Source organism: Strix uralensis, chromosome 4 (genome assembly GCF_047716275.1).
Source record: "Strix uralensis isolate ZFMK-TIS-50842 chromosome 4, bStrUra1, whole genome shotgun sequence".
NCBI classification, from domain to species: Eukaryota; Metazoa; Chordata; class Aves; order Strigiformes; family Strigidae; genus Strix; species Strix uralensis.
The window spans coordinates 66799859-66826953 of record NC_133975.1 but is presented as its reverse complement, the minus strand read 5'-3'; the positions used below and the strand labels follow the sequence as shown (position 1 = coordinate 66826953).

At 45.9% G+C, this 27095-nt stretch overlaps 1 protein-coding gene across 4 annotated transcripts in view; it reads right to left on the bottom strand.

The window, feature by feature from the left end:
- SEPTIN11 (septin 11) overlaps positions 1 to 27095 on the bottom strand; it is a 59394-nt gene that overhangs the window by 9016 nt on the left and 23283 nt on the right. For all 4 annotated transcript variants that reach the window (XM_074867078.1, XM_074867077.1, XM_074867076.1 and 1 more), the window contains exons 2-9: positions 20166 to 20280; positions 16221 to 16416; positions 13556 to 13742; positions 11175 to 11336; positions 9286 to 9382; positions 7303 to 7471; positions 2406 to 2538; positions 1138 to 1325 (exon numbers count right to left, since the gene is read on the bottom strand). In XM_074867078.1, the coding sequence (XP_074723179.1) occupies positions 1138 to 1325; positions 2406 to 2538; positions 7303 to 7471; positions 9286 to 9382; positions 11175 to 11336; positions 13556 to 13742; positions 16221 to 16416; positions 20166 to 20280 (1247 nt within the window). The remainder of the gene's footprint in view (positions 1 to 1137; positions 1326 to 2405; positions 2539 to 7302; positions 7472 to 9285; positions 9383 to 11174; positions 11337 to 13555; positions 13743 to 16220; positions 16417 to 20165; positions 20281 to 27095) is intronic.

Below are 27095 nucleotides of genomic sequence, written 5' to 3'. Positions count from 1 at the left end.
GAATTACGACAGGAGGCCTCAAAGGAGCCTCTGTTACAGTAACCTGTCTTGCTGTGCTAAACAGTCTACTTCACCTCTGCAAGGTTGGTCTGGTTTCGCTGTACATATCACATCTAAGTGGACCTTGTGTTCTGGCTTTTAAAGCACAGTGAAGTAGCCAGTATCATGTAATAAATAGAGGGTCTCTTGCACTAATAGCAAGCTAAACATAGCCAGCTCCAACTACAGGCTGCAAGAAGGAGACTGCATCAACTTGGATCAATCTAGAGCTCAAGGTTTTCAGTGGAGCTCTGCAGTGACTTAACTCTGAGCCAAAGCCAACAGCAATGTTCCTCCAGTTTCAACGGAAGCAGTCAGGTCCAAACTGAGCTCATCTGAAAATCCTGCCTCCAAATACTGACCACGGGACAGACTCTGTCCACAGATACACTTGGTCCCTACTAAGTTGCTGGAATCTCAGAGTACTGGAGGGTATAGGATTATACTCCTAGCATACGAATAGAAAATAGTAGAAAACAGCGCCGTTATCTTTACTAAAAGGTACAGGTTTTTTAGCTTATTATGTCAACTCAATACAACCACAAATGCCATTTACCTGCAGTTACGGTACCATAGTAGTTTGTTTTTTTAAAAAAAACTAACCCAAAACTTCTTGTCTTTAACGCAAGCTTCAAAGTACTCACTTTTGGCACTGGCATTCCCCATGTAAAAAAAAACATGGTGGTTTTAGTTTCTAATCTACTTCTACTTAAAACTATAACCTTAAGGAATGGGAACGGGAACTGAAGACTAGTCTTGGATGAAAGAAAGGACGGGTAGACACCTCCTTAATAATTTTGGCTCAGGCAGATAAATCTGAGTCCAGAACATCCCAGAGCTGTTCCAGAAGATGCTGGACAGATCACAGGTCAAACCTCCACCATCCGATTGCTCTCCCATACCAGTCAGACTTCAACATAAAATTAGATGTCCCTGGCCCACCCTTTAGAAAAAAATATTTTATTTGATCAGGCTGATAAAAGCCCAGTTTCCAGTCTGGTAATGGGGAAAAGCAAATACAGACATGCAGCAAAAAAGAAAAAACAACCTCCCAAACTGTGATAAACCCTACAAAGGACGTGGGTGACATCCGCTTACTTTTTCTTGTCCTTGTCTTTCTTGGTTTGTTGAGAACCTGCCTGCTGAGCCTGTGACTGTAATAGCTGAGCTGCTGCCTTTTTCTTTTGAAAGTTGTTCAGCTCTTCCTCAAGTTCCTTCTTTTTGTCTTCCACTTTTTTCTTCTCTTCTTGGTGAGTCCTCTTTAGATGGTCAAACTTTTCGTGAAGCTGCCGGGACAGAGACAATGAGAATTGGACAGGAAGAGAAAAATGTTTCACCCTGATTACTGGTAATGATGCCTGAAGTGGTTCCGCTGGCACTGAGGCCCCACTGTATTAGTAACAAGACATTGGCCCACCCCAGTCACATCTGACTTTGTGAGAAAGGCCCTGCAATTAACACACACTTCACACACAGATGGCGGGAGTTTAAGTTGCTGTAAGAATATGACAAGTCCGGACACCTTCAAACCCCCACATTCCATCCCTCATTGTTTTGTACCTAGCAGACTCTCTCATGCTTATGCAAAGCAAGAAAACGTGGTCATTCAGGGTGACACACGTCTCTGGGGCTCTTTGTACCTCTGTAAAAGTACATGCTCCTCTGTGAGGCCCAAGAAACAGCCCCCTCCCCTAGCGAGGCATGTATGTTTTCTCTGTCCCCCAGTAATCAGTGCTGACCTACAAACACCGAGCAAGGTGCTGGTAGGGCAGCTCTCAAAAAGCTCTGTCACTCCCTCTACAACTATGCTGAGAGGGACTTACTGCCCTCTGGGACGTCCTTATCTGCTTACTGAAAGCCTCCAGAAAAATGTGACTGCTAAGTGGCAGCACTGGCTGTACCATAGCTGAAGATCCACTGCAAATTAACATTACTTTGAGTAGCAAACCTATTCTCTCCTTTGGGTGGGACTGAAGAGGTGAGAGAGCAGAGAGGACTTCTACAGCACAACAAGGCTGGCATTTCTGTGGGGTATGGAGCCACAGCCACTGTTACTGTCACAGTGCAGCACCTCCCACTTGCTCCATGGTATATATCCTCCTCCAGCTGCCCAAAACCAGGGAATACTCCTGCTCCTTTTTATAGGCACAGAAAAGTGGCAGAGGACTTGTGTGATGGGTTCACACCACAAGTCTGTGGCAGGAATGGGAACTGAGTTCATTTCTGCTTCTTGCGACTGTTTATGCACAGCAACCACCTTTGCAGGCTTGATGTTGGAAATCTGGATGCTCACCTTCTCAGAACTCTCTTGGAGAAGCCCCAGCCTAAACCCTCATACACAGTTCTCTGAGTTACAATATACTCACATCTTTCTCTGCTTCCTTCAATTCTGCTTCCTTCTCCTTCACTCGCATGACGAACATCTGCCTCATTTCATCCTCCTTCTTCTGGAGCTCGCCCAGGAATTCATTCCTCTTTGCTTCATAAGTCTCCTGGAGACTGTTAAAAACACAGAAAAAACAAACAGTCAGAGCTGCGTTTCAAGCCGAGTCATGAGTTTCCAGCCTTTGGGGATCTTACTACATTGTCTTGTCATAAAACATAGTCAGAGGCCCCTGACTACAGCAGAGGCATGATCACCTCTACGGAAACCGGTCCTAGCTTCCTAGGTGGCAGCAGTGGGAGACAAATTGCCAAGATAAAAACCAAGCACACTGGTCAGGATCCTGTAAATCACTTAGCAGGCAGAAGGACTGTCCTCAAAAAGAAGCAGCCACTACATAAGCATCTACAGCAATCCCTGATACTCACATGGCTTGATGTGCTTGAGTTGCACCTTCTCACTTCTCCCACTGTTGGTGCTGAATCTCTTCACTTGAAGCGCAAGATGTGTGGAACAGACATGGGCATATCAGAGTGTGAAATCTGGCTTCATGTAGTTCATTAAGCGTGACACTGACACAGAGCAAAACTAATTTTCACTACTCATCACTAATGGATTCAGATCAGGGGCTTTATTTAGATAAAGCCACCTTGGGAGACCTCTCTTTCTCCTTTAGCTGTCAAGGGAGGCTAAGCCTTTGCGAACGAGCAGCAGTGTTCCTCCCCCAAATAACCACATTACTGGATTCCTTCATTCCTTTATTCCCCCCTCTATTTCTTGGCATTCCTTTATTTCCCCAGCATTGAGATACCGCAGCAAAGATCTGGGACACAAAGTATGTTGTCCATGCACCTCTGAGATTTTCAGAGCCTCTTAGGAACTCTGGATGCCAAATTCCTCTTCATTTTATTCCTTAAATGGATTTGGATATTTCAGCCATAATGATAGTGTGGGAATGTTAACTATTTCCCCCAAGATGTTTTTTTGAAAATGCCTTTTTTTTAAATGAAAACTCCACTGATATCCATTGCATCCATGTGCCTAAGGAACACATAAACCACTGGACTAGTACAACATCTTAATCCCATTAAAGCCAAGCTTTTGTCTTTCCTGGCACACGGTGGAGTTTTTGGTGGCTTTTTTGTTGTTTGTTTTCCTTCTTTTTTGGGGGGTGGGGTGGGTGTTGAGCTTGGGAACAAAACTTGACCGATAAACCCAAGTATCGGGTTTAACACTGCTAATTGATGGGCACTTCAGTTGCCTCCTAAAAACTCCACAGACAGGACACCCAGAGCTGCTCTTGCACAGCACTGGCCACCCTGGAGGAATCACACGATTCCAGCTGACCACACCAGCTTTCCACATGTTGAAGCAAAAATGCTGATTCTAAAAATGACAAAAATCTTTTCATAGGCAAACAGGGCAAAAGGTATTTTGGATTCTTAACTGAATCAAGGATCAGAACGCTCACAGCAGATACACATCAGGAGACTTGAATCAAAACCTCCCTAAAATTCAGTCTTGGATTTAATCCTCTGACTGTGGACACAAACTTAGAGGCATAAACCCTTCTGAAGGGTCTGGCTAGCGCCTAGGAAAACCCTGAGGGCAGATTAGTGTTCACTGCTCAGTGAGCAAAAATTACATCTGCAATTAGTGACACACTATACTAGGGAGCAGCAGAGCTTTACGGACTGAAACAGAAAACTCTGCACACTGCTAATCATATCCTGTATTGCAAACAATTTCTTGCAAAGCTCATTTCCAAAAACACAGTGCTGGGTGATGGGCAAGCAGGAAAAGGTTGGCAGGAGTGAGGTTGGCAGGGCTTGCTGTTAAATTGTCCCAGGTTCAATGTTAATCCCAGCTTCAAGCTTAAAAATTTACCACTAACCTAAAGCCAGAAAGCTTAATTCTCTACTGAAGTGACTCTGACTTCCAGAGAAGCAAAGTTCTCAGAGAAACTGGCCCAGCAACTCCAGGCTGCATATGAAAAAAAACACTTAGAGCCCTAAGGAATAACAGTCCAAACCAACTGGGATGTCTGCAGCTTCTCACAGACAAAGACGACAAGGGAATTTGCTTTTTAAGTATACAAACATACGAACCTAGATTACAAGAGTAACTGGATTCCCCAACACACACCCACACACTGAATGATGCCCTTGCAAATAATATTCTTTTAAAAGAAGTATTTTGAGTAAATTAACCAGAGCAGCAGAGAAACCAGGCCACAGATGCAGGACAGCTGAAGGGTCTCCATGCAACACAGGACTCCATTTCATGGAGCAGATGCCTACATGGGCACTGGTGCTCCCTCCTCACCTCCTGCAGCTTGAACAAGCGGTGGGGGCTCTGCCAGCAAGGCGGGTCTCACAACTATTGGCAGCCTCCCTTTTTCACACTTCGCACAAGCACCCACACAGCACCAATGGTTTGCTGGGGTTTTTAGCCCTGCTCACCCCGAGATTTACAAAAGGCTCCCTGCTCCCAGCTAAAGAGCGGCGGTCCCTGTGGCTCCCAGGGCCCAGACCCAGGGAAATGCATGCTTTTGATCCCTGGTCTCAGAAGGAAGAACAGAAAGAACCAAACCTACTGTTTTCCTCATTTCAGGCATACATCAGCCTCAGCCAAACAGCTTAGGATCATGGGTTTTGTTTGTTTATTGGAAGGAGGAGGCACCCAGAGAGAACTGTTCTGAACTAGCACGTACCAGATGGAGAAATTCTGTACATTTTCATTTCCTTTCTACTTATAGCTTGGTCAAAAGAGGCCTCGTGTACAGGAAGCAATGGAAATTCCTCAGATTCCTCAAAGGGAAGGGCTGAGCCCATCTTAAGTCATTGCTCTCCAGAAAGGAAATCCAATAAAGCTTCACACTTGGGCTTTGTAACAGAACTGGGCTTGACTGATTCCAGAGTTTCTATGCCTCAAAAGAAATGCAGCTGCATAAACTCAGCAAGTCACAAATAAAACCCTGAACTGATGCAAACTCCATGTCATAGCATAGACCTTGCTTGGCTCACCATGGAGTGCTGTGTTCCAGAAACATGGACACAAGGCCCCCAACTCTGCCTTCTGCTCTGGAGCCCACCTGGCTTTCCCCTGTTGAGGATCAGAGATGAACCATGTCTGCAGCGATCTGCACAAGTCAGCTGTGTGGCTGCCGTCTCAGGGATTGGCACACCAATTCCCAATATGCACGTGTGTTATGGGGGTAAACTCACACTGGCGCACATTTAATTCTGACCACCTTCCCCTGGGGCAGAGAGGAGCGTGGGATGCTGCTAAGGCAGCGGGTGAATTTACTGGGGAAAAGCTGAGGAGGAATGGGAAACAGGAAATGAAAGGAGAAAACAAACACTCCCTCCCAAATTCCCACACAGCTGTTGTCCCTGGCTAATGACTTGGGCTTCAGACCAATAAAACTGTTGGATAGCATAAACACTGTATTAAGTAAAAAGCCAAACCTCAAGCATCAGACCACAGTACCCTATTCACAGCACACTTTGGACCAGCTGTGAAAAGCTCTAGGAGGGTCAGCAAGAACATTTATCTCAGGATCTTCCCTTTGGTAACCAGTGATACCTCAACACATGAGTTACCTTCATCTCAGCATGGACACAGCTGCACTTTTCAAGCCCAGCAATTTTATGTGGCCCTGACTTGCAGTCAAGCAAGCTGGTTGCAAAACACAGTCGAGTCTGCAGTGGAGGAAAGGGGGCACTAACGTATCACCTGACCATCTCAAGCCCTGACCTACTTCAAGGGCAAAGCATTGGGAGGAATTTCTGAAGTGATTAACAAACTCACTATTCAAGAGATTCACTCAAGTCTCCACAAGGCTCGCAGTACTGCCAGAAGGAAGAGGAGTGTAAGCTTCACTTTAGATTGGATAGTTCACAGGTTTTAGGAAAGCAAGAGCAAGGGTGGAGGGGAAAAAAATATATTTAAAGAAGTCGGCTTTCCAACAGCAAAATTAAAATCTGCAAGCTTAAAAAAATGAGAAGTCAACAATGTAAACAGTTAACTGACATTAACTGTTCCCAATAGGACATGCCTACAAGCCTTAATTATATACTACAACCAACTCTCTCACTGTATCTTACAGAAACTTGTCCTCTTCCATGATGCTGAGGACACAAAGAAACTAGGAAACAGTAGTGATCCTCATGGAAGGCTCTGCATTACAGCAGCCTCTCACCCACGTAGAGCAATGGACAGTTTCAAACACGGACAGCAAAATCAGTTTGAAGAGTCCAATGATGAACTGCCCTCCACACCGAGTGACAGGAGGAGCATTTGGAAATCAATCCTTTTGACACTTTTTAGTACTGGCTGACAGATAACAGGTGGGAGATAGACTGAAAAGCACGCACTTGTGAGTGAGGGCCAGCAGCTTATATTTGACATGGCAGAGCAAGGGATGCTCAAACAAGGGCGCAAAGAAAACTGATACAACTTAAGCAACAGGGTACAGATAGATCCATGGACACATGCTTCTTCCTGTGAAGCTTTCCAAGTTGATCTGAAATGGGTCATATTCTGCCCTCAAAACACATCACCTTCATGCACCCTGGTGACATTTTGCAGGCTTCAGGAAGCCTGTATAGCCCTGCTGCAGGGTTGAAGGCATTTTCAAAATCTTAAGGCAAGAATCAGCTTTCTCAACCACCCAAGCTTTTCCTGGGCTGCTCCTGTACAAATTCTAGGCCCTGAGGGCAAGATTGCATTGCACAAGGTTTTCCTCCCCAGCCACACTTTAGATCTCAGCTGCTTTAAGTGACCAAGCCTATTCCCTCCCTGGTTCTTGCAAACATCAGCAACCCCAATACCTCCAATCTCTCTGATTGTACAAGACCTCAGTTACGCCTTCCTACCTGAAAGGCTTGCTGTCTGGATCCGTGTCCTTGAATCCCATCTCTTCAAGTTTGCATCGCCTGTACAGCTCATAGTGTCGGGTGTGCGTCTGCTCTCTCAAGTCCTCCATGTTCACTCGGATCAGCATCTCCCGCAGCTTCACAAAGTCACAGTGATTTTCATTTTCAACTGAAAAAAAAGACAGATCATCCATAGAGAGAACGTTAAACCCAGGAGCCAGGCTCCCCCTCTTTCCCTGGACTTGGGCCCTGGTTTAGCAAGCCTGAGAGCTCTTCAGGCACACATGCAGAACTCCAAGTCAGCCTGCACCAAAATGCCTTGCTGAACTGGGGGTGAAGCTATCCCACGCCAGCACACAGGCACCAGTTCAAGGCCCTTCAGTGGATATGCAAGATCTCTGTGTTGCCCATCTGTCACAGAACTCCTGTCTTCCTGTGCATTTCTGCATCAGCAAGGTGATGATCCATTTGCACAGAGGATTTCACTTCCCACTCAAATCCACTGTAAATCCAAGTGACCAACAGTGGTCAACAAAGTCTCAGTTTGTAGCAGTGGTGAAAGGAAAGCTTATGAGAAGACCGGCTATACCCTTTCCATGCCAGCTAACCTTACAAAGGAGCCCTAAACCCCTGCTCCTGGCACTGAAGGGAGGCAGCACAGAGCATAACATAGCTTCCCATAACAACTTCTATTCAGAGCAGGGTCTGGTGTGCCATGGTCAGCCCCTGGCTGAGGAGGATGTTCAGCCTGCAAAGGACCTGAGGCCAGAGGGCTGCACGCTTCAGTGCAGGCAAACGGTTTGGGTATGCTTAAAGACTAGGGGTGGAAATTCTCTTTAAGAGGCAGTGGCAAGCAGCAGGCATCTCTGCTGCTAACCAACAGCTCTGCAGCATGCCTCCAGGGACATGGCGAAGCAGTCCAGCTGCTCCCCTTCAGACCACAGCAGCTGTCTCTGCAAAGGGGGCAGTTCAGGGCCAGATCTTCAAAGTCTCTCTGGTACCCAACTAAATCTCTTTGACTATCTGGTCCTAGTTTCCTGGGAACAGCAAGTACCCAGCAGGGTATGTGTCAAGTCCAAGACTTCCCAAATATACCAACTTCTTTCCTAATTGTGAGTTATTCCCAGTATTATCCTCTGGTGTACGCAGCTGAAGACAGTAAGTCTGAAGCTGCTTCAGGATCAGCTTGTATTATTGAGAAAAACTCAGTCGGTTTTGCAGAATTGCGCTGCAAATGTTCCCCTGCAGCTTGCTGGGCCATTCTCCAACTGGATACGCAGCCGAAGCCACAAGCAGACCACCACCATCTCAACCCTGTACTTCTCAGCACTGGTTGAGAAATCAAGGACCAGCCCTATCTTTGGCAGCTTCAGTACAGCCTGGGTTGCAAACACAGCCCTAGCCAAACTCTGCTCTCCAGCAGAAAGGAGCTTTTGGATGACTTTATGGGGGGGTTGCATACTTAGGCTTTATGTCTTGTCCTGGTATCCTAAACTGTGGACATGTCAAGCAATCAGGGTTGAATTAATTCCGCTCCCACTTCAGGCTGAGAGAGCAGAGCACCTCCTGACCTCCCTGGAAAATCCCCCAGTTACATGTTTGCCTTCAGGCTTGTGTGCAAGGTCCAAACTGAACCACTTGGCTATCCAAGCCTTCCTTGTTGCTCACGCTTTTTTGCTGGCAGAAAAGCATAAGGAACAGAAAACGGCAAGTTTTTATTTTTCAAGCTAGTTATTTAACATCTCCTAGTAATGCCACCCTGCTCTCTCCCAAAGCAACGGCTAGGTTGACATCATCACCCTGCCACCAAACCCCCTCTGTGTCGAGATCTAGGTTGCAGAGCCCTGATTTTATGGAGAAGTCTTAGAGCTGTGATCTTCCTTTCTCAAGGCAGATTTTGGTAAGGACCGTTCAGAGATCAATGCATCTTTCATCAGAATGAGACAGGATGACAAGGTCTTATTTGTGCTTTTGGTAACATACCCTGCACAACACCCCAGGGGTATTGCCTGGCTTTTGCCATCTTATTGCCAATCTTCACTTCTTCAGTGCTGCCAACTACAGCAAAAGGAAGGTGAACCTACAAAAGGAAAGGGACAATGAGGTTAGGGATTTCCTTTGTTGCCTTGCCAAGGATTGTTTCTGAAGAAAGCTGTTTACTGTGGCAGCTGTGCTAGATTTAAGTTGCTTAAACGTCTTTGCAATTTATCTGGTGTTTTAGAAAGAGCAGCAGAACAAGCTGGATGGGAAACCTGCTTGGACTTAAAGTCCAAAATTCTTAAGTCCTAAAAATACAAGAGATGTGCATGTTTTTCATGTAATTACAAAGCGTGACTATCTTAAGCACAGAAGTCATCTTATAATCTGGAATTGAACACTGAGCAAAAATAACTGTCAAACAATAAAAAAAGAAAAGAAAATACATCCTCCCAAGGATGGTAGGCTAAAAATTCAGGGGGTTTCTGCTGCTAGAAATAACTGCTAATGCTTCCTCTCAAAAAGGGCAAAGCTGTGAGCAAGGGGAAGAGTGGAGTTGACCCAGCCCTGGGCCAAGACATCTGAGTCACCAAGCTGTGCTACGTCCCAGTCTCTCCATGGGTGTGGTGGCGACAATCGGGGATCTACTCCCAGAAGCGTGCCTGCTGCCAGGAGGGAGCTTGCCTCTGCCACCAGCCCACCCCCCGCAGTGCTCTCCCTGCTTTAACAGCATCCAAAAGGGCTGGGCACAAGCTCTGGAAGTGGGTGCCATGTTGGCCAAGCTGTGGTCACAAACTGGATGGGAGGGGAAGAAGCCAAGTGGCAGAGGAGATGTGATTAACTGGCAAAGGAGTTTCCCAGCAGCTGGGCTGCACCACAGGAAGCCAAAACACACCCTACACATGCTGCACCCTGGCAGAGCCACGTCCTTCTCTATGCCAGCTTCTCTCTGCTGAGAACACAACACAGACAGGGAAAAGAGGCAATACAGAGGTTTGGAGAGGGTTCAATATCCGGCTGGATGGGACAATTGCCCATCTTCAAGCAGTTGTGCAGGGAAACTCATAAAAACCTTCACGTTGTAAGGAAATGGCTTAATGTTGATGTCTCTGTTCTCTGTAAAAACATGGATAACTCAACCTCGTCCTTGCACTTGCTTTTGAGTGCACTTGCTTTGGGGTTGGGACATCCTCTTGGGTGTTATGTGCCCCGCTAAAGCCACTCAAAGGCCCTGTCAGCACTGCTGTGATGCATGTCACTACCAGAAACCCTGAGCTCAGTTTCTTCCCCTTGGGCTCCAAGTTAGGCCCACGGGAAACAGTTGTTTCCCTTTGTAAACCCCACTAAAACGTTTGGTCTACCCCCACCCTGTTTGCACTCAAATCCCACTCCTATCGCTAGAGGAAAGGGAAAGGAGGTGAAAGCCAGAGCCCTCCCCACTGATGGCCACTGGCCCTACGAAGAGCTGGAACATCACTGATGACACCCCCTCTCTCATCGGAAATTGAAACAAAGGCAAAAGTGAATCACCCCCTGCTAAGCAACAAGTGGTCGTTTGGGACAGGAAACCGAAACCCCAGCCCTCTGCCCTGACCCCACTGGGGCCCTGCCTCCCATCCTCTTCCTTTCCCAAGATGGGAATACTGCAATAAGGAAGGATATAAAAAAATGCTCAGAGAAGAATCATTTGTCAGACAATTAAGTATATCAGGCCAAGCAGCCCACATGTGACAGGTATCTCCAGCTCCAAAAGCCTTCTGGTCAGCCTACTGTCTGTGCTTAAACTCTTAAACTGCAGTTTTAAAGCCAGAAGAAACATGGTACAATGTGCCCTACCATCAACAATGGGCCCACGCAAACCAAGGCAAGCAAAACCCCACCAAAAAAGCCCATACACTCATTGTGGCATTTATCTCAGCCACTGTCTCTTCATCCGTTGGGAACTGGTAGATCTGGACGCCGTTGCTGACCAGCTCACTCATGATTTTACTCTTGAACTTGTGCAACTCATTTTTTGCAATGGTGTCAGCCTTGGCAATGATGGGGATGATGTTCACCTGCAAGACAGAGACAGCACCTCCACATACAGAACTACACATGTTGCATCACTGGGAGAGGACAGAGAGCAGCACACAACCTGCGGCAATGGCCCCATAAATGCCACCAGCCACCACCCCCACAGCGGAAGACCTTCCCCAGGGCTGCTACTGACAGCACTGCTGCCTTACACAGGATTTTCAGGCAGCAGCAACGATGGCCTTAAAAAGAAGTCAAATGCTATTTCCTGCCTGTCATATTGCCCTCCTCATCCGAATTGGCTGGACAGGAAATGCTGTCATAAATTATTACAAGCTGTTCCAAGAAAAAAAAAAAAAAAAAAAGGGCAGGGGGGAAATTACCATCTAGGCACTTCTCCATGCCAAGAAGTTACTGCAAGAAACACACTCAGACAATAGCCTCTTGTGGGTGTTTGCTTGGGTGTTGTTATCAGGCACACCTGGGCGGGCAGTGGTGCTGCGGTTGCCCCACTGGAGGTGGGAGCAGATGGTCATATCCAGCCACGCTGCACACAGGGTGGGGGCTGGCAGCAACACAGGCACACTTCCTCCACCTGCATGCCCTCACATGCTCCCATACATTACTGTACTGCAGGACTAGGGTTGATTTATCCCTGCATAGCTCTAAGACAATCATCCAAAGGAACCACAAGATGGGGTTAACACAGAAGTGAAAGATGAGTTACTGACTCTCTTCCCTAGACAGGCTGTTTGCAACAGTGGCAGCAGGATGACCCTCAGTGTAGCCAAATGGACCCAATGCACAGCAAGCACTGCACAAGCACCCGCTTTGCTGGGAGAGGGCAAGAATGCATTAGGAGGAGGAGTCCTGCTTTCTTTCCCTTTCTACTCCCCACAGAGAGACCATTTGATCTTGCAGGACTTGATTTTCCTTCCAACAGCAGAAGAAATTGTAGGGAGGAAGATGTTGATATTGACCTATATGAAGGGATTTTAACTACAGTACTTGAAAATCCTCTTACATTACATCGCTTAATTATGCTCAGAGGATGGCCTGGAGTTAAATTTAAATCCCCCTTTGCCAAAAGGCAGAACATGAATGTCATTTAGCTCACTTTACCTAAACCTCCGTAACCCTATTTTAAGTTGAATAGAGCAGGGATCCTTCTCCATCACTGCATTAAACCCAATTGATAGGTCACTCCAGGAAATAAAGAACCATTGTCATCATTCATCTTCTGCAGAACCAGGGTCCAATGAGTCAAAGGTGCAAGGTAGACTGATTTAAATTGCTTAATCATGATGTAAAGAAGCACAGAGAAAGCTCAGTTTAAATACTCAGGTTTTACATTTGTAGTTTGATTATTTTCCCTAAAAGAAGAGAGATTAAACCTTCTTGCAAGTATCTAGTAAAACACCATGGTTTAAGCCAAATTCAGTTCCCATTCTTACTAGTCAGAAGGGCGACTGAAAAAGCACATGCCGAGTAACATATTTATTCAGATTCTTCTTGTTTATCAGATCATGGTTAGAATAACACTACATTTGCCATAGAAGATCAAATCACTGTTTGTGTCTAGTGGGATGCAGTCAGAGCATGCAGATGCAGCATTTTGATTTGTTTTTCATTGATTAGTAAGATGATCTAAATCTTTTAGATGTACCTCTCATCTCATACACACTTACCAAATCAGGATTTGTACAAGAACCTAATCAATCTGTTGGACAAAGTGAAATAGAGATGGCAATCATGTCTTTGAGTACTAGAACTAGCAGAGTTCAACTTCAACCTCTCATTTCTATTTATGCATTTAAAGAGGGAAACACACTTTTCTCTCTTTTTCAACAGCCAACCAATCCTTCAGTTGTCAACAAACCTGTCACTGAACTTGGCTGAGTTAACCCACAGAAAAGCAAAAAGAACGGTGGTCTTCTAGCACATCCTCATAAATACAGTTTCCTGCTCTCAGATTGCTAGCTTCATAGCATAGCTGGGGAGCAAGGGGCCAAATTTCCCAGCCCAAGATGGGACTAGAAGAGGGTAGGAGCCCAAACTCTTAATAAATCTCTGCAGCATATCAACCAGTGAATAGTGACCCATTCTAGCAGCTAGTCCAAGGTGAAGTTTTCACACGGCACCTCTGCAATTCCCCTCTGATAAAAACGGTGTTTTTCTGAGCAGGTTTATCTAAGCCTGTGGCAAGATCATAAAATCACTAGTAAGGCCACGCAAGGGTCGTAACGTGAGCAGCAAGTACCTTACTGTCGAGCTTCTTCATGGTGACCAAGTCTAGGGACTTCAATGAGTGTCCAGTTGGTGCAATGAAATATAGGCAGGCATGAATCCTGGTGTCATGGTAATTGAACAGGGATCGTTTGATCTTCAGCTCTTCTTGCAAGTAGGCTTCAAACTGTGCATCAATATATTCTACTATAGGCTTGTAGCTGAAGAGAGAAAACACGGCACAGAGAAAACCAGGGCATTCACTGTTGGGACAACACAGGTCACTGATCAACACTCAGGAAGCTTCATGGGTACTCTACATCATGGGACAAGCACAGCTGTTAGGACCCTCCCTGCCCAACCTGAAGTCCCTCCTTAGCAAGCGTGTGTTTCCACTTGGTACACAGGGAGAGTATTACGGACGTATTAGCAAGATCAAGTGGCAGAGACCCTGGACTTCAGGTGCATGGAAACCACACAAGGCTGCTACCCTGAAAAGAATATATTTTGCAGTCTCTCCAATTGAAGTCTGAGCTGCTGCTCTGTCAATGTCTGAGAATCATCCAATACAAGAAAACATAAACTCAAAACCACCACCTACCTTAGCTTATCCAAAAGCTTTTTTTTTTGATCTTAAAAGAGGGAAGGGAGATTCACAAGGGGATAAAAGGAACCTTTTGGTAATTGAAGCCTGTGAGCAAAGGTCAGGAGACAACTGCACTGTTCGTGTACTCTGAGGGGACCACTTTGCTGGAGAAGAAAAAGCTGGTGCAGTGTAGCATGACCTGATCTAACTGATTGTGCTTCTGGAAATGAAACTTCTCAGTTTGTTTCTCCCTCCACCAAGAGCAGCCTCAGGATCTCCAGCCCAAGGAAGTTCTTGAAGGGGGGCACTGAGACCAAGGCACCAAGCCAACACTGCCACTGCCTCAAGCACTGGATTCACAGCAGTGTTAATGCCCTCCCTCAAAAGCAGTTGTGAGGAGAAAATAGACCATCAGGAGTTTTCAGGTCTTCCAGAAACACCCTTCTGACAGGCAGCCAGCAAGGCTCTGGTCTGGCCCCTCTGCTTCGGATGCCAGTGCAGCTGTTTGAGCAGTTGCTCAAAACCCTTAGTGAAGCAGAGCAGACTCTTACTTGATTTACCAACTGAGAGCTATAGCAAAAGACAGCCAGTGCTGCATGAGGGCGGACAACACCAGAGACCTGTAAGGTGCTATCACGCACTGCTTGTTAATTTGCAGGCACAGAGGGTGTCATGAATATCAAGGGTTTGTAACACGAATGCTGCTCTGGTTTCTTTGCTTTTGGAAGTTCTGTCTCTGACCATGAGACCCCAAAAATCTCAGAGGCACATTGCAAAGAAAGCACTGAGGCCTTACATAGGGAGATTGTATTAGAGAAAGCACTGTAAAAAAGCAGAGCAAAAAAAGGACTGGGAGGACTCAAACCAGGAGCACAGAGAAAATCCCACCCACTGCAGCCGTATGTGTCAGCACACAGCAGGAGGACAAAAGCTGTCCCTAAGCTCTGCTGCCCCGTGACTGCCCCTCTCTCCAGCTGCCTGAGAGAGAAATTGGAGGGGCTTCACCACCAACACTGTCGTCTCTTCTTGTCTGCCGAATGAAGCAAATGCAAAGTGACCCGACAGTAACAAGCTGCAGAGCATCCCCACTCTGAGCACCTGCTCCTCCTCTGAGCAGCTTCTGATCTCACCCGAGAGCATATGGCAGCGTCTGACGTGCAGAGCTCACCCTCCAGCCAGCACATGCCCCTCGCTGTTTTGGCTCTGTAGCATTAGTTAGGAGCAGGAGCCACAAAGCAGGGGCAACAGTTACATTTTGATGTCAAGTCAAGCAGCAAGGAAGCGTTACAGAAATAAAGCATTGTTAAAGCTTTTTTAAAAATCTACAGAGTTTTCCTTATGAAACAGGAAACAGAACCTGCTCAATCTCCATGCTAACACGGATCCTGAGGGCAACTTTGATGTTAAGCTTACATTCACTGTCTATCTACCTAGTGTTCTAATAGCTTTTTGTCAGCATGCCCTTCACTTGGCAAGGTGCAGAGAAGAGGATCACAAACAACCCTCCAGAGGGAGCTGGGATTACTGCAACAAGGAAACGTATGGCTCTAAGATATAGGAAATGTATTAATTAGCGCATTAGCCATGACCACAGAAGGACTAGTATTAACACTACTGCACAAGTCCATATGGATGGACACAAGGGATTGCGTAGGCTGCCCAGAATATCTACTTTGTGCACACAGCATGAAAATCAGCACCTAGGTACAACATTAAAGTAAAACCCACTTCGACTTGAACATTGCAGGATGATGTGAACAGTAACTATGATCTGAGGTCCAGCTCCCTAAAAGATGCATGTAATTGCAATTTGAATTCATGATTTCAAATATTTACATGTTTAAACTCAAGCAGAGACTTCAACTAAGCTGCACAGAGACAGGAGGGCAGAAACACAGTTTCAGTTCTGTAGCCTAGTTGATCTCTTTGTTCTTCACTTCAGTTTCCCGTCACTTCTACCCGTCTCTTGGGGCGAGTGATACTAGCTGCCACACTTGGATCAGGAAACACCCCCAGGAACAGTGAGGAACCTACTCCCCACACAGGGTTGGGCCATTCTGATCTCAGAGCACATCAGCGTAAAGATTCCTGCTCCTGACAGAAATAAATTTACCTGTCATCTTTGTTAATTTGATCGCCAAATCCAACCGTGTCGACAATAGTCAGCTTCAGACGGACATTACTCTCCTGGAGCTCGTAACTCCTGGCTTTCAATCTCACACCAGGCTCGTTGTGCGTCGCAGGTTCACTTTCAAACTTGGTATTGAACAGAGTGTCCATCAACGTTGACTTGCCAATGCCAGTTTCACCTAAGCAGAGAAAGGCAACATTAGTATGGTCCAATTGGTTTTCCTCATCTCATTCTCAGACACATTCGCCAGGCTAAGGAGTTATTCCACTTGGGTAGCAGCGGAATCAGACTACGTGCACACGGCTAAGCAAAACAATCCCTACAGGAATAGATGTCTTGAGACAGTCCCCATCTTTACACATCCCCCAGGTCTGAACCAGGGACTTTGTGGACATTGGGAGGTGACAGCAGCTCTGGTTTCTGCTGCTGGGCTCTGACTAATTTCCTCTGCAGGTCATACTGCCTGGGTCTCTGCAGGATGCCTTGCAGATATACCTGATCAAAGCACCACACGCTGGGGATACAATCTGAAACGAGCCCCTGCTATGCAAAATCTGCTACCCTGATAGACACCATGATACACCAAATGCCTTCAGAGCTAAAAGTCATCACCCACAGGTGAAGAGCTAGGCTGCTGTGCTGGGAATGGCAAAAGAAATTTGAGGGGTGGGTTTTCAAGGGAGGTGTACCACAATCACAGGCCAAAAGGGGCATGACCAGAGATACTAGCACCACTGACCTCAGGGATTTTTCATTATTTCAAGGAAGGAAAGGCTTATTTCACACATACAGAAAGGCACACAGTCTTTTCCAGTAATATTACTGTTAACATTTCCCATGAGAAATGAAGGAATTGGAGAGGACAGGTTGAGGCTTATGAGACTCCCTGAAGAGAAGGTACTAAACGGAAAAGAAGGGGAGAAAAAACAAATTAAAAAAATTTTAAAAAACCCCACCCACAACAGTTTTAAGAATAGTTATTTAGACATTTGCTGAGTGAGCCCACCTCCTCAGAAAAGGGAAGGGACTCCTGCCATGATGAACCAGCAAATGCTGGTAACTGAACCCTGTTACTGGACTTGCTATACTGGCAGTGCAAGAGAGACAAATAATAATTCATTTCCCATAAAAGCATTTGCTTCCAGCAGCCTTCAGCTGTTGTCCATGGTTTTCACATTGGTATGACCTGACCGATGATGCAGGCTCCCTCCTGCTTGATGGCATGAAGAGCCCCAACCTCCTCATCTTGCAAGTGACATCGGTATTCAGGACAGCAAGAAGCTGTTCTTACTCAAGAAATATTTAATTATCTTTTTAATAGTGTAGGCTAAGTCCTAGTTCTGCTATAATGTTCTTTACAGAAGCAAATTGTAAATTCTCTGAACTCTGAGTTTGATTCCCAAGAAGATATCTGATTCTCTACATGTTTTTATGCCTTTTTTTTCCAGCTCAGTTTCCATTCCTTTTTTCAAGAGGATCACAAAAAACCCATAGCGCAACTTGGAAAATGAAAATTTGAGACAGAGAAATACATTAAAAGTTTAAAAAAAATCTAAAATAGCATACTGCTTAAATACCAACTTTTAAAACTATTACAGGTTCACTAATCCCCAGTGCAATTAGTAACATGGACGAAAGCATTAGCCTAAATCCCATTTTTAAGTCAAAAGTGTTTGGTTAGCAATTACACTCTCAAACTGCTACTGCTACCCATGCTGTGAGCAGCAGGGGCTGAGGTAACATCCTGAAGTTGCTCCAGCCAAAGAGATGCTGGGACTTGGGACAGACCTCCTGGACAGCAATGTGCAGCTCTGGCATTTGCAAGGTGGGCTTGTGAGGAAGTCCTATCCTAACCGCCCAAAATATTAAGAAGTGGTGAATAACAGAAAAGCAATGCAAAATATCAGGTGGGAGAGGAGAGCTTGCAGCTGGGATTGCCCTCAAGCACCTTTCTGGGTTGTATGCAGCTCTCCTAGCATGAAAATCTCTCTCTCAAAATATGCAACACCCCCTCTTACAAAACCTCAGAAAACCATGTAGTATTTGTGTCCACAGAAACAAATACCACTAACTCAGCAACTGCCTGTTGCTCTGTGATACTCGACAGTTCATTTTGCTGGCTTTGACCATTTTCATGCTAGGCTCAGGAAGGTAAGTGATTACTTACAGCCCAGTAAAATAATCGAGCAGAGATATGCTTGTCACAGCATTCCTACCCTGTGAAGCTGCAGGACATAAAGCAAGCTTTTCAAAAAGAATGAACAAATGAAAGAGGGGGAAGACAGAAAGTATACATCGACATTATAGCTCAAAATCTATGCCCACATAGAGCACAACCCACATGAAAAGATCAGTCCTAAACTGATGGCACAGACTGTTAATCTCTGAAGCTAAGTATTTTAGTGAGCTCCTGATGTGAATGCAGCGCTGCTGCATGCTGTGCTAGATGGGCTTTGCAGCGTTCTACCCATGCACACCACAATTAGAAATTACAACGCCAAAGTTAATTGTGTCCTTTCTCAAAACACAATTTCAAAAGTTGCTTTGTTGTTTGTTTGTTTTTTTGTAAAGGGGGAGATTTCTACTCCTTGGACAGCTGCAGCAATTTGTGTGAAATTTTAATCTGGGGCAAAAAATGGTTGATCAGCACATTTTACAAGAGAAAACGAGTTAGACCAAATTGCTACATTAATGGAGACATATCAAGTCACACTAAGAGAGGAATATTTATTGCAAGATAAAAAGGCAATTAATTTATGCCATTTTGGTCAAAGAGCCGCCTACTAATCAGGCTGTTCCCTGCTGAATTTTAAATGGTTTCATGCTGCTAGAAGAATCATGTGAGGGTTGGTAGCTTGAGTGTGCAGAAGTACAGCTATTCTCTTATCTCGTTCCTCAACATGCAAAGCTACAGAGAGGAGTCTAGTTTGTTTGCCAGATTCCTTTTCAGATGGCTCACCCTGCACTGCAGACAGAAATTCTCAACTTACTGTAGAAAAAAAAAAAATCACAGTCAGAGGGTTGTGGGTTTTTTCCAGCTAATTAATGTAACTAATTAGAAGGGACAACACTCCCTTCTTGCAGGCTTAAATGAACAACGAATGGACGGATGACGTTTGTAGACTGCTCTGGCAAACTAAGAGTAAAACCCACAATTTTTGTCAATTTACAGAACCACATTCTGGGGTCTTCTTGAAGAGGTGTACCAACAGGTCAAAGCTGTTTGGGCACACAGCTTCCCAGGGCTGAGCAAGGGATTTCCAGTCGTGTAGTAGAGTATCAAGACAGCAGGTATCTCTCTACAGCCAAGAGAGGAGGTCACCTCCCCATATTTCACCCTTTGAACAATTTGGGAAAAGTAACACAGTAAGTCAGGCTATAAAACCAACTTGCAGCACCCAGATTAAATACAGCAGAGAACAGGTGACAGGCTTTGTTCTCAAGTACATCATTTGGAGACTAAAAATGGCATCGCTTCCAACTGGAGAAACTAAGAATATAACAAGACAGACTGGCAAAGCCTGGAAGGGAAGGAATGCAATTTACTGAGAAACAGCCTCCGCGCTCGACCCAGAGAAAGGCAGATTTAAGTTAACGTTCTTTTAAAAATACATTTAGTTCCCAAGTTAGCTCAGTTTCCTTATGGACAGCCCTTGAGGAAAGCAGAATCACAGGATGATCAAAAGGGTAGATTTTTAACAGCTAGAAATTTCCATGCTTTGACTCAGTGGACAGAGTAGAGAAAAGGAAAAGAGGGATACTAGATTTCACCCTGGAGCAGCTCTGGGAAGAAACTGTCACTTCCCCGCCATGATGGTCCCCACTGGCTCAGATCTTACCCTTCGCAGGAGGGAGAAGGTGCCAGTTGGTAGATATGTATGCACCCCTTGGCATGAACTTACCACCCAGCAGCGCAGGATGACTTACCCACACAGAGGATGTTGAAGCAGAAGCCCTGTGATGTTGACTTGTTGACCAACTGATCAGGGAGGCTGTCGAAGCCCACATGGCCGGAGAGGGACAGGTTCCTAAGGTCATCGCTCTGTAAGACCAAGAAGAAAGGCATTTAACATGGTTGCAACGCTCCTGTCAAGGAAGAAGGTTGTGCCTAGTCCTGTTAGAACGATGCAGGAGTTTCGGGACACGGGATCTTTCTGTCTTAGGTTTGCCTCCCAGATGTGCTCTCCTTTTACTTCTATCCAGCTCTCTGCTGGGGGGCTCAGGAGCTAAAACATCCCCAACACCAAGGCATACAAACACCACCAGACTGTTTCTCCATGCCTGCAACTAATAAACCGTGATTCTGTACCAATCTGAAACACACAAACATTGTTTCTGAGGCCTCAGCATCACATATCCCTAATGTTACCCCAAGATTATGTAGACAGACACCTAGAAGGGACAGAGTGAAACATGGTCATAGCTGCGAGCAAATCAATTCCTGTTTAATCAGTGAAGCAGCTGACTCTGCCTCCTCCATGCCCACTGTACAGCTCTACAGCAGAAACAAGTCAACCTTCCCTTTCAAAACTCCCCAAAGTGCTTCCCCAAACCACGCAATAAAGCCAGCTCTCCCAAACAGTACATGAGAGTGACACAGGCTGCGATGTCATCCTGGTTGCAACTCCAAAATTTATTCCTAATAGAAATCTGTGTAGGCTAGCAGAGAGCCGAGCTCGTGCTCTTCTTGGCTCAGTTCACTAATGGGAAGGAGCAGCTCTCTTGAACTTGTTCTACCCTCCCAGAAGAACAAGGGAAACACCAACACTTCTGCACTTTTGCTGCAACCCTTCAGCATGACTACAGCAGGACATAGCTTAGATGGCGACACTGTCTCTAAAGCCAGCTAAATCTCTTTCCAGCTTTTACAGGCCTTGACCAGAAGGGGAAAAAACGTGTGCATGCTGCTCTGCGGATGCCCTGGTTTACAAATAGCCTTATCTGACATGAGGTGAGAAAGCAGGGCACCATTCCCAGTGTTTCCTGTGTGACCTACAAAGCCCATCGGGCTGCCTCTTCAGCAGGAAAAAAAAAAGATAGGCCAGGCACCCAGAGGTGCAAGTCACCCCTCATGACCCACACTCCTCCTTTAGGCTGCCCAGGGGGCCTGAGTTGATACCATCAAACACCTCAAAGCTGTTTTGTGGAGGGTAATGGGGCAGCACAGACCTTGAAAAAGAGAGGTTTGAAACAACTCCAAGATTATATTTAGGACTTTTCCACAACAGCTGTACAGTAATTCACAGACAGGCTTGGAAAAAGCAGCCAGCCCAGTTATCTCTTCCTCAGATTGGCAAATCAGTTATGCCAACATCCTGAGCACACATAACAAGAAACAAAAAACCCCCCACCAACTCAGTAGACCTAGAGCAGCTCTGCTGTTACTTCACACAATGTTTTTCTCCAGAAATTTGTTGTCCTTAGGATACTAACCTTTCTCCAAACCCAAACATTTCCAGTACAGTCACTCCATAAGGCCATATTGCTAAGCTAAATTAGTCGTGGGCAGTCTCAGCCTGGTTTAAAGATGTTGGAAGCACCAGATTCTTTTCCACAAAATCAGTGGGCTTTGGACCAGACATGGAAAAAGACACTCTTTGGTTATTAAAATAAGAATCAAAACTGGAGGACAACTTCCCACTCTCTGCAGCACAATTGCTGAGCATCTCCACTTCCCTCCTCAAAACATACAGACCAGCCATCCATTGCAGGAAGAAATGAGCTACATCTGGGTCAAGCACTGATGAAAATACCACTCAGAAAAAAAAAATTATTTGAGAAGAACAACATCTCAAAGTAAAAACGTCTAAGTCTGTGCCATCACTATAAGGCACAAAGGGGCAAAGGGCTCCTTTTTGCCATGCTGGCACACACAGCTCAGACACCTGTACTAGATACCTAAGCCTTCTCTTAACGTCTGAACTGGGCGTGTCTAAAGGCTTAGTGCCAGTACACCAGACTGTTCATCCCTCCATTCACTGGAGAGCTCTTCACCAGCACTGTATCACAGAAGATTAAGGTGATTAAGAGATGCCGTCTCCTTCACTCAGGCTAGGTAAAAAAAAAAAAAAAAACAACAAAAAAAACCACCAAAAAAACAACAACACGAAAGAGACCATCACTTCATTTACCTCCAATGCGATTTTCCTGGAAAAGCCCCAGGCAATGGAAGGAGACCGTGGGATTTACGCATGATGTGAATGGGTTAAACTAAATATTTGTAACATTAGTATTTTTAAAATGCCAGTGGGCTTGGGTTTATGATTAAGTGAAGGTAGCTCAGAGCAGATCCCAGAAAGCAATAGGTGCCCATGACTCACAGGCTTCACAGAAAGTGGTGGGTGTTGAACATCTCTCAGCACTGCACCAGTATCTCTTTCCCTGATACATTTTGGGAAAGCAAGTACTGCCTCATCATCAGTTACTCAGCAGGAACAGGAGTTGGACTCATCTCTTGCATCTGTGTCAGTTATTTTTTGCTGCATACCTTCTTTGGTTTAGTTGCCTCCCTCCCCTTTTTTTTTTCCCCAGCAAGTGACAAACATCAGCAGTAGAAAAAAATCAAAAACTATCTCTACACTTTTCAATGCCAAGTATTTTTCACAAGCTGTGCTGCATAACAGGAGGCAGAAGTGTAGTCTAATATCTGCCCAAAACACCAAGACACTCATGAAAAGCTCAGAGGCCCAAGGCATGGGCAGAGATGAAATGCAAACCCTTGTCTCCACCTCCCCCAGTATTCCCCAGACTGCAGAACATCTCATTGAGTAGGGCAGATAGAGAAAATACGTGCATTTCTCCAGAAGCATCACAGATACGCATTTTGGACAAGGCAGGAGAGCCAAAGGGACTAGAATTTCTAAATATCTCCCTCCACACACAAATGAAAGCATCATGCAACATAATGGTTGGTTCCAGCACACACAAATGGACTTGAAGAGCTGGCACTTTTTGGGGGGAGATGCAGGCTGCTTCTCTTTGAGAAGAAGGATTAAAGGGAGGTGTGCACACTGCATAACCTCTTGCCACTGCAGCCAGGCCTCTGCTCTTGCTTTCACCCTCTTTAAGGGGATAGCTTACTCCCCATTCAGTAACTACAGGGATGCTGACACAAGGGGAAGAAACCTGCCCCATTTCTCTGCTCTCCCGACAGCAGAGGTCTGGACAGCAGGCTGGAAGCTGCAGGACTCCTCATGAAGCTCTGTGGCCCCTTTAGCTAAGGCACAGGTCTGCCAGTGATACCAATCAGCAAAACCACAATGGGCAATTTTACCAATTAGCCCAACTGCATTGGACTGGGCAGTTCTGGCTTTATTAGCTCAACGGTGCTACAGTCTTCAGCCCTGGGGCTGCCTGGGGAGGGGGCAGGGACTGAAATCACTGCAAACTCAAGAGCAGCTCATGAGCTCAGGTTTTGTCCACATGGAAAGGAAGCCTCTGCTGGAGAGCAACAAGCATGATTGCTCAGTGTATAATTAGCAGAACAGGCAAGTGATTCACACATAGAGTCTGGCAAAACAGAAGTGTTTTAAAAACAACGGGATGCTAAGTCAGATGGCCATGCTGCTCTGGCTGTGAATCGCTGTGACAAGCTCCTGAGAAGAGTCAGTGGGCTGGGTTTTGATCTCAAGTGAGTCATCCCACTGTGAACTGGGTGCCTCCAGCTCAAGAGTGATCAAAGGCAGACACAGGTGAAGGCTCCTGCCCCACAGAGACAAGCCCAGAGCCCCGGTGTGTACCCAACAAGCCAGGGGAGAAATGCTACAAGCATTGATTTATTCCTCCTGCCACAAGGCTCTTCTTCCAGAGGAAGGCAACAGTGCTGTCCAGGCACTTCACCACCAGTGGAAAGGCATCACCCTGCCTCACCGACTTCTTCCCAAGGGTATTGCTCATTTTCCCTCAGAAGATGAGCAGAGTTCAGCATCCCTTTGAGTTCAGCACAACTCTCTTTCCCCAATAGTGCACCTAAATACAGTCCTGGACTAAAACAGCTCCTCAGCTGTCACTCACAGTAACACAGTCCTAAGAGATGGCTTATTAACACACAGGCAAGTCGCTGTATTTACAAGCATGCTAAAAGAACAACTGTTTGCCAAGCACCTCTCCTTGCCTGCAGCTTCAGGAGCGACGGACAAGATGGGCATGGGTAAAACTGCAGCTCCGCAGACTTCTATAAAGATCAGCCAATTTGCACCAGATACGGTGCTAGACTTGGGTGTCTGGATGTTCTCAGATTTCAGAGTGCTCAAGACATCCCAAGAGAACTCTTTATTTTTAAACTCTTCTTTAAGACACAGTCATGTCTCCTTTACTGAACCCCGCATTATAGAGCAAACCTTCCTTCCCTCTTCACATACCATCCACATGATCAGAAAGCGATTGTGAACCTCCAGAGCTGTATGCTAACCCCTACAAAAACTACAGAGTAACATGAACAAATAAATGCTTGTTTATTGGGAAAGATGCTGATCACTTTACTTTTCTTTGCAGAGTGACCTACAAAGCATCCCACAGTTGATATTTCTTGGGTTAACAACAATCTTTCAGATGCTGTTATCGCAGCTGCTGGTTTTAACTCTAGCAGGGGAAGGGAAGGGGTAAGTAAAGCAGAGACAGGTCTCCAGAGGCACTACATCTACTACATACCATCACTATAAAGAGATTAATTACCAGGACCCCATGTCCTAGTGCTCTTAAGGGGAAAAAAAAAAATGCCTTGCAAAAGACAAGAAAGGCTTTGCAATCTCAGAGCCCTGTCAAGTCTACTTCACATCTGGTTTTCTTCATACATAGCTCCTGGTGGCAAAGGTTTTATAGGTCAAGCAATGCTGTAACGGATGCTCTGTGGCAAACCATGGGTTTGCCTGGATGTAATTCAGTGAAGCTTTATAAAACAATTTGGCTGACAAGGCACGTGCAAGGAGAGAATCAGCTCATTCCTCCTAAGCCACGGTGGCTTGGCAGAGCTGGCAGGAATAAGGGGAAACTTATTTTCCTCATTGGAGTCAGCAACAGTGCGCCTATGGGGAGGGGATATAAAGGGAGGGAGGTGGATATAAAGGTGGGTCCTATGATTAGAAGTGCATCACTTCTCCATAGACAGCACAAAGCAGAGCCATGTCCTTACACTTCAGGAGGTGTCTGGTAGCTGATCTGAGGAAAAGCAAAGTTGCTCTTCTCCTGGATAGAAAAAGAGAGTGTCACTCCCAAAAGGCTGAGGAGAGAGGGTCCACAAGGACACCTGCTTTTATTGCCCCGATCTGCTCTCCTCGCTCAAGACTTAACTATGATGATGGCTGTTCCCTCAACCCCAGCAAGCTCCTGGCTGAGCCCCTTCTGCTTTAAGGCTGCTGGCAAAGTATTCCTCTTCAGCCCCTCCTGGCCCACTACTCCTGGCAGCTGGGGGTCAGTTTCACACAGCCTCCAAAGAGTTAAAGAAAACAAAAACGAGCCTCAAATTCAAGAGGGGAAAAATGCTGGTATGCAAAATATTGAGCTCAACCACAAATATGAAGCAAGTGTTTAGTTATTTGAGGCCACACGACTTAGGAGGCACCTTTAAGAAATTCTGAAAGCTTTCATTGTTGTCAGCAGCTCAGGCCAGCTACATTTTTGCCTCGTTACTAGGTGCACGTTCCCGCGTTTTTGAAGTAATCTTAGATACCACATCCAAAGCCAGGGACCTCAGAGACACTTTAGTCTCCTCAGGCAAAAAGGTGGCTCAGGAAAGAGCAGTGAGCACAGAAGCAAAGAGTAGCTGGCAAGAGACAGATCTATCGTACCCTCTCTCCTCTCTCCCTGGGTTAAACCTGAGAGCTGGAGTCCCTGCCTGCAGGGCACGAAGTATTCTCAGCACCTACACCAGAGCCAAGCTCACTGTTTAATCGCCCTGAAACAGCACCCACAACCCCCCAACTTATACAGACTTAAGTGATGGTTAAACCCTTAGTTCTTGGACAGAGGAACTCAAATATAATAGTATGGGGGGAACACAAAAAGAAAGAACAACTCCTTTCCCCTCCTTGCCACAGCTAGGGTCGCCACGGCACAAGAAAACAGTCCATAGCAATCAATCAGTTAATCGAGAAAGAAAGGACTTCTTTCTTGTTGTTTTAGGCTAGGATAACCATCAGTGTCACCAGCAGAGGAGGGGGAGTTCCTGTCTCCATGCTTCTGCTGCTGGCTGGCTGCAGACTTGGGCAGATGTCTGCAAGCTACTGAAGTCTGGGAGGTCTTTTTTTTTTTTTTTTTTTTTCTTTTCCTCCTTTCTTTTGTTTCCCTTCTCTCTCAACAGGGAGAACAGACCCCTTTGGAAGACATATCCTCATTCTGTAAATAAGTGTGTCAAGCAAGCCATGAAGATTCATCAGAGAGCTAGGCAAGCTGGATGGCTAATGCCTCCTGCCTTGCCATCAACCCATCGAGTGACTCACTGCTGCAGCTATTGCCCCGAAGAGCTGGACCTCAGTAATCTATCTTGCTCTTCCTGGATAAAAGCTGGCACCAGCAGTAGCTGCTTAGGGGCACACAGCTTCTCCACAGAGTGTGCTTCATTCCTTAAGTCCCCTGCCCCAGCCCCCCAGCAATGTCTGAAACAAAAGCAAGGAGCCAGGTCTCCCTACTCCCAGTAACAAGAAATACTGTCAACAAAGTGCTATGCCACAGTTGGCTCCCTTGCTCAGTAATCATGGAGGTTACAGGGAACACAAAAAGGCTCTCCTTAAATGTGCTGGTTTTTTCTTTTAATCCCAGAGAATTGGGATAGCAGAAAAGGTTATTTTGTGGGAGGAAGGCTGGAAGCAATTTGCCCAACAAAGCAGCCGCAGCAGCAGATGGGGAAGGGTAGGTGTGGGT